At 32.0% G+C, this 8,334-nt stretch overlaps 1 protein-coding gene across 1 annotated transcript; it reads left to right on the top strand.

Moving 5' to 3' along the window:
- Nucleotides 1–6,642: 6,642 nt before the first annotated feature.
- Nucleotides 6,643–7,209, top strand: LOC123555921 (octopamine receptor-like). The gene has a single exon (XM_045346508.1). The coding sequence runs from the start codon at nt 6,643–6,645 to the stop codon at nt 7,207–7,209; it is 567 nt and encodes a 188-aa protein (XP_045202443.1).
- Nucleotides 7,210–8,334: the final 1,125 nt, after the last annotated feature.

Here is an 8,334-nt window from a genome sequence, read left to right as displayed (position 1 = left end):
CATTGTTCTTCTGTTAATTTATTTCTTTTGACGGCTTCAGCATCAGATCTGATATTTCACATCTTGGTAAATAATTCAATTTCGCGCATGTGAACACAGACACAACATAAAACATCCACAATGTAGTCTTTCATTTTATTCAGTACACCTTGTCAAATATGTTTATATGAATTTTATAAATCATAACCATGTAGCAAGGGGTCCAAGCTATCACCGTTCTCCTAACAAATCAGTCAACTTCATTAAAAATGGTCTATGCACGAAATGGTTACGAAGTCAATACTTATTTAAACTTAATATAAATTATTTACTCCTCAAAAAGAGCAAATCAGAATTCCGTTTCATTTATTTGATAAAAAACAATCAAATAATTCAAGTTACATACAAAAATAGGAAAGAGAAGGCTCGCTGGAAGCATTGGATATAGCAAACACAGCCTGAGTCGCACTTCGCAAAATAGGCCAAACATAGATAGAACCTGAAGTGGAAAGATATATCATAAAGGTTGCTTTTTATACACATCAACAAATTCATTTAAATTAGATGGAAGGTAACAAAATGTGGACGTGGTAAAAGCAGGACAGGGGGAGCGGTTAAGTAGATAGGGATATCCATAAAAATTGGGGATATATCAAAGAAGATATTTATTATCACTGCATTGAAATTGGTAATATGCTTATTTGAAAGGCAATAAAACTCAACTGCAGCTCCCTCTCAGGCTTTAGATGACAGCATTATTATCATCACATATTCATTAAATCCAACACGTGGTTGATGATTTAAGAAAATCCTCGACTAAATTTACAGCCAGCAAAGATGTGATATGGTAAACATAAAAAAATGTTTACGGTTTATCCCGACAATTCATCAAACGAATATTTTATATTTGAACTTTCAAATTAAAGATTCTGCCATCTGATAGAAGAAGGTATGATAATTCATTTTTAATAAAAACAAAAGAAAAACAATTGTCAAAAATGCCATTTCATTACTTCGAGTGTCTTATAATTTTAAAAAGTAAAAATAGAAATTGCCATAACATCTCATTAAAAACTTTTATATGAATTGTTGCTTAAGTCTTTGAATTTCTGATAAAAATCTTCAAAACCAAAGCTGAATTTCGATAATAAAATTTAGTAAAATATTTTAACAGTTTGTGATATGCTCTATTTAAAACCGATAATATGAAATGATCAGCTGAGCACGAGGGTAATGCTACATGAAGACCAACCTGAAAAAAGCACACTTTTAGAAACTACCGTAATTCTGCCCCGTAGTCTTCAATATACATGCCAAATGATGTTAATCGTTATACGTTATTTTGCCAACAAAACGCTGACAGTGTATTTAAAAAAAAACAATAAATCGAAAAAAGACTTTGGCCAATACACGTACGTCTCGATCAAAGTCTATAAGATAATTGTCTTGATATAAAAAGTCACGTCTAAACATTATTCACTGAATTACTAATAGAACCACTTAATCATCACAAAGGCGATTATAACAAAGATGTTAAGAAATCACTAATTCGTCGCAACAAATTATGTACGTAGAGGGCAAATTATTATATGGTTATTCTGTGTCATAAAAGCTTTAAAGTAATGAAAAATTATAAAGTGTACAAGTGGCAAATATATCCTTAAATGCGCAAGATATTTCTTGTAACACATCATGTTAGAAACATAAACAAAGGAATTACTGGGTAGACATCTTATAAGGAATACCCCCAGCTTTCATTATATTTGACTGGCTTATCATAGTAAATTGTCACCCTTAAAATTATCCGATAATCAATATTGGTTTCCCTGCTTATATTACTTTGAACAGTGGATTATATAGGAAATTTATTTTCAATGATTAATTTCAAATATGTCTTTTGGTTTGTGAATATTTTAGCAGATATGACAGTATACATCAATTTCTTCTCTTCAATTAAATGTGAAAATATTTATTCTAACTGAACATCTTTTTGCTTTCAATTTTGTTTTAAACCTATCACCACCGCTTATATTGAATATATAGTGAAAATCACTAAACTTTTCAATTTCTTTTACTTTAGAGGCAAAAAAATTATATTTTTTAAAGCATGACAATTTATCATCACATAATAATTAAGTATGTATTCTTGACTTAATAAACAATACAAAAGTATAATTATAATTGTAATAGGGTAAAGGCTTCCATTTAACTTCCACAAAAATAACAAAAACATGTGGATTTCTTAAAGTTCTGATGTAACTTAAACGGCGCTAATTTACGGAACTGCATATACCAACAACTGACGTACGATTCAATAAAGACTTTTGAAAAAGTAATGTTCACAATGGTCTCATTAGACAAAAGGAAATAGAAAAAATGAACAGAACGGGATAGAACACCAAACTGTTTATGAGAACAATGCGAATCAACATAAATTACATTAGTTCCGACTGAAAGCTAAATATCTTTGGAATATTGAAAAATTCGACGACAGGAGAAAAACTACGTCAAAGAATATTTTTTTTATGAAATATTGTAATTTACAAGTTAGACGGTTAATTAAAGCTGTTTAGAGGGGGTAGCGAATGTGTACATTTATTTGAATAAAAGATGCAGCGTGGTTTCCACGCTGTGCAAAGAAAGGGTTATCATGTCTACTTTAGAAATGAAATCCAAGTTTGAAAAAAAAAAACATTAAAAAACATTTATAATAGCATGCTTTCCATGAGTTTGCACATTATCTCATTAGTACGACCTACATTTTTGTCACGGTTTTGTTCGTGGAAAGCATGCAAAAATAGCCGCCTTTACAGCTAAAGACTTTAGTTTACACGGATAAATTTGATTTCGTGATTGAATTGTATAACAAAATTGTATAATAACTACAAACACATATATATTTGAATGGCATATTTGGTTTATGTATATCATTGTTTATACAAGACTAAGTATCTTTTGACTCTATAAAAAAAGCAGACAGGATGAATCAGAGCCAATTTAAAATATAAATGAGTTCGGATCTCAATGACTCACCTACACCAATGCTGATAGGTAAAATCAGAAACATAATTAATAATTATAATAAATAGATTCTTTCTTTCATTCATTTCCAGCTGTTTAGCTGTCATTTTCAAAGTTTCAAATGAAAAGAAAATAAATTTATTTAAATATTTTCATTTTCAGTTACATGACAACACGAATTTCGCAATATCATAAGCTAACATAATATTGTTCATTTTTACAGAAATGTTTTATATCTTTACAAGAATAATATTTCTATATGAATCTATAAAATAACATGATTTATATAAAAATGGCTACATCTTTTATTGCTTTCTATGGAGTAATATGCGGGCTTGATTTCCGTGTATTGCCCAAAGCAAAATATTAAGAGCAATGCAAAATCCATGACAAAGAATTATTGACATGGGTCATGAATGACAAGACTTTAGCTAATGTAAGGGAGATATTATAACTTAAAAGGTATTGCTTTAACACAGTCGATTATTAAGGGAGAGAATTCTTAAAAATTCTCGTTAAAAGCTGACCTTGAGACGTTTATTACATATAATTTTCATAAATTTTAATTTTAAGATTTAATTGATAATATATTCATTTAAAGAAAATGGCAACATTCTCTGATAACATAATCTATAATATTCAATGGCCATCTTTCATTAAAATATTTTATGTCTTTAAATGTTGAAAATTCTCATAAAATGTATTTATTTTACCAAGTATATCAATTAAATGTTTATAACAGCATAGCTCAATTAAGGTACGCCATTTCGATTTTGAAGTGAAAGAAATTGGGTGAAGCAATGCTGCTAAACAATAGGTAAATAATGCAAACAGTGTTTGCAATTCCTAAAATTGTGCTAATCAAACAAAACCTTGCATGATAGTCAGAGCAAAACTGTATACATGACGATAAAATACTGTCCGAGATTAAACCACTTCCTTCTTTTTCAGATGCGGCACAAATTATATGAATAAAACGAAAACAATGTCACTAAGTATAATTTGATCAGAAATATTCATTAAGAAATTTGTAGATATAATGAATACATTTTTGTAATATAGATAAAATGATTTTATGGAACCTGCAATGCCTGACAATTCATGAATAGGTTTAAAAATGCAATCATATTGTGGATGGTTGTGGTAAGGAAAGCTTGATATGGAAACGAACAGCTTAACAGCAAACTTCCAAATGTGCCTGTTTTACCCCTACCTGGTTACTAAAACCATCACTAACTACTTCTATTATACCAAATAATGCTTACACAGTTATATTTAAAAGATACAGTTAAAGATGTCATTTAAATTGACTGAAAGTGTCCCAGTTTCTTTTTTCATAAGTGAGTTCATTCCACATCTTTAGACCACCAATCGAGAATGACCTATCATATGATAGTTGTTTTGATTTAAATGATAATTTTCCAACAACAAATTCAGAAAAAAACTTAAATTTTAATACTTTCTGGTGTATATAATGGCAAAATTTTACAAAGGAAATTTCAAAAGGCTAGACATTTTACACAAAACGTTTAGGTATTGCCTACCTTCACGAAGTTGTCACACTAAGGCATCATACTGTTCAATACGATGTCAGCTTGTCGAAAATCAAACAGAAATATGAAAAGCAAATTGATGCAATTTCAAAAGTTGATGAACTAGACTAAATAATGACCATGTTTAAATGGGAAAATCTTTTCCGGTCCGTTTAACCAGAACACGTATATGTAATAGCATATGTAAAGCAAAATAAACCTTATCCTAGAGAGTGGTCATAGTAGTATGGGTATTTTGTGATTTTATATCCTGGACTCTTAAATAAGTAATTAAACTCAATCCGCCCACATTGAAACAGAATCCACCCATGTGCCAGACACAAATCAAACGTTAGGCATGAGTTGAACTTGTAAATGCTATAATGACGTCTGATTCAGAAAAACGATAACCGTTTCCTGGCCGATCTAAAAACCATAACGGTGCTTTTCCAGATGAAAATTCCGTGATTCAAGTGCAGCAACCTACATTCCTGGGAAAGTAAGAAACGCTATGTCAACTTTAGATTTTAAGCAATTTAAAAAGGAGTCCCGACAAGAAATAGTATTTCCTAAATGCGTCACACGACTAGAAGAGACAGGATATGAAAATAACTAATATGAGGCGACTGCCCTGTCAGTCTTGCGCCCGCGCTGTACCTTGTCTGAGCTAATTACACTACGAGAGCTTTCTTCACAGGTAAAAACTGAAATGTTCATGTGACCAAAAGTGTCGGATCACTTCACATACTCGGACTCAGTGTTTCCAAAGGGAACATATAGTACATTAAATGTACCTGGTTTACCTATAATTTCGCTTATAAGCCGATGATAGGAGTGCGAGAGATGTCGCCTTCAAGAAGAGACTCGAACAAACAGAGACTACATTAACTTAGATTGCTTGAGTTATACGCTTCTTCATTTATTACCTAATGATAGATAATGCGAAGAACTAACTCCAGATATATACTTTTTACTTTAAAACTAACATGTTTCGTCCATTGGATTTCATCAGAGTATAATAACAAAACGGAATGACGTAATAGCTAATACTTATAACTAATGGAAAGAGTATAAAAATAAATTTCTTGATAACCAATTGATATTGTCTGTCATATTGTAGTTACTTGAACACTTGCATTCCGTCTTGCAGTCCTGATTTTGTCTGATAGGAAATGAATCATCGAAATGCTCATATGATAAAATAAAACAATCGCTTACAAATACAATTTACTCATTCAAGCAATTTGTAAACAAAGTAATGAAATCAGCTTTCTTCAAGGAAGTTAAAGATGTTTTTATATATCACAAATTATGGGCAAATATATTATTTATAGCGCATATATTTATAGTTCCAGTAAAACAAACTTCGGTTTATAGCTTCAAATGTATTTAAGCGGAATAAAAAAGGACACTTGATTATATCTTTATTCAGATGGCAGATTCAAAGAACAGTGAAGATGATATATTGCGCCAGACAGAGCACGACATTTACATACGCCTGCTTCCTATTATTGTAGTAATTGCGGTTTTAGGCACTGTAGGGATCATCGGCAATATTTTGGCGATGATCTTTTTCGCAACAAAGTCAAAACGAACCACGACTGTGAATCTAATAATTAGCTTATCAATAGTGGACTTTATCGTGTGTATAATATTTATCCCAAATCTTATTGGGATAGTTTTAAATGTTGGTAATAGTCAAAGGTTTCTCTGCAAGTTGACACATTTTCTCAGTTTGTGGACAGTTGCAACTTCGTGTTTCTTGTTATGGGTCATTTCAATAGACAGGCACAGAAAAATCTGTAAACCTTTTGCTGCCCAGATTACAACCCCTGCAGTCAAATATATAGTAGCAGGTATTGTCATATTTTCTCTTGCTCTTGCAACTAGAAATTTGATCGTTTATGACACAATTGCTTTCGACGTTTCTACTTCAAGTATTAACAGGACTACAATTGGATACTACTGTACAGTTACGCATGACCCAGACTTCAAGATCATTATTTCTTTTTTCTATGCACTGGATTTTCTTCTTATCTTAATGATATGGATTACCATTACTGTGACATATTCACATGCAATTTTCATCGTACTGAGGCAGAGACGCAAAATGAAGCGGAAACCGCGAAAGTTGCAACAAAGCGTAAAAAGTGAACTTAGCGTAAGAGAAACCAGCTCCGATACACGTGCTGCTGATGACGGTAGTAAGTGGCATATTTCAGAAGACTGTGATGTATCCAGGGAGGAAAATACGGAAAGTTCACGTAGATATGATTATGATAACACTTGTTCATCTCTGGATGTAAAACACAAGCCACCGTCTATGTTAGCCGTAAAAGCAAGTACGTCTTCTGCAAGCAACCAATCAAGACGTAATACAAAGGACGTAAGAGAAGCTTGTATCAGATTCGTCGCGGTCAAAAGTGTCATAGAAAGGAACCTTACCATTATGATGTTTGCGGCATCAATTGTTTTCATCCTGAGTTTTTTACCTTTCTTTGTGATAAGAGTTATCATGAGGATTTATGCTGGTAATGGTATAGATTATGAACTGAAAACCGGAATCCAGTTTGCGTTAAAATTACCAATACTGAACAGTGTCTTCAATCCGATCATTTACGGTGTTTTCAATTCCAAATTCAGAAAATTCCTTAAACGTGGATTCTGCAGGTTTTGACTTTGCAAGAGTGGCACCGTCATTGTACAAAGTGTAAAATATAGTATTTGCTTTAAATACATATTGTGCATTAGATACATTAACCCAAAAGTTACAGTTCATTCACTCGAAATTTGAGACATCGGAAGATTTTTTGTTTACTGTTACAGGAGGGACTTGATGATCACTAAAATCTTTAGCTTTCACTCATTTAGCGTAATTATGTGCATATATGATTCTGCATAGCTATATCATTAAGAAACAAAATACAAAAAAAAAAGAATAACATATGCTCAATGGGCCTTGTGTTTTTTGTGGGTTTTTTTTTTTTTCATCATCTTTTTGAGTTCGCAAAATTCGCTCATGTTATCTTGGTTAGTGGTTCTACCGAGGAGTCTGTCCTTGTCTATACTAATTATAAGAGGGACACCTCCTCAGATACGTAAAGATAGCTATATGACCTAAATTGCGTACATAGCATAAATGAATTTCTCCGAATGTATAACAATTATCTTCACACATACAAAAATATGTACAATATCACATCAGAATTAATTTTATCTCTGTCGATGGAAAAAAGACAAAATTTAATGTGATTTCTTTCTAAGTCCGCTAGTACCTTTTAATTTTATCTGACAGTTAAAATTATTTCATTTGAGGAAGGAACCAAGCTGGCTTGTTGAAGGTCAGTGGTTCTACCAAGATGTACAATCTGTGATCTTCCTCTATCATGATATGCTGGAAATAAACTGCAGTTATAACTACTTACGGTGCATACATGTAATCTGTAAAAGAGAATGAAAACAAAAATCTTTCACTGGTTGACGGTGATTGAAATATCTAGTTCTCGGACAGTTGTTTTTGCGGTAACTCGGCAACGCCTCGTTACCGCATAAACAGTTACACTCGGACCAGCTATTTCAATCCGCACCTTCAACCAATAAGAGATTCTTTTTTAATTTATACTCTTATTTCTACACTAGTTATCAACATTTTGTTTACTTCATGTGCATACTGGGTGCCTTACTATGTCATTATTCAAACTGAATGGACCTCTCTTTTCAATATTTGTTTTCTTTTTTCCCTAAAGTGTTGCAGCTTTGTGTACGGATGATCGTAATTGTTTATGTAATTTTCTTATTCTCA

This window comes from Mercenaria mercenaria, chromosome 7 (genome assembly GCF_021730395.1).
Source record: "Mercenaria mercenaria strain notata chromosome 7, MADL_Memer_1, whole genome shotgun sequence".
NCBI lineage: Eukaryota > Metazoa > Mollusca > Bivalvia > Venerida > Veneridae > Mercenaria > Mercenaria mercenaria.
The sequence above is the reverse complement of the archived record's forward strand: the minus strand, read 5'-3'. Positions and strand labels throughout refer to the sequence as shown.

Excerpts from the sequence above, each read along its gene's own strand:
- LOC123555921 (XM_045346508.1), top strand. The coding sequence starts at position 6,643 with ATGAAGCGGAAACCGCGAAAGTTGCAACAAAGCGTAAAAAGTGAACTT.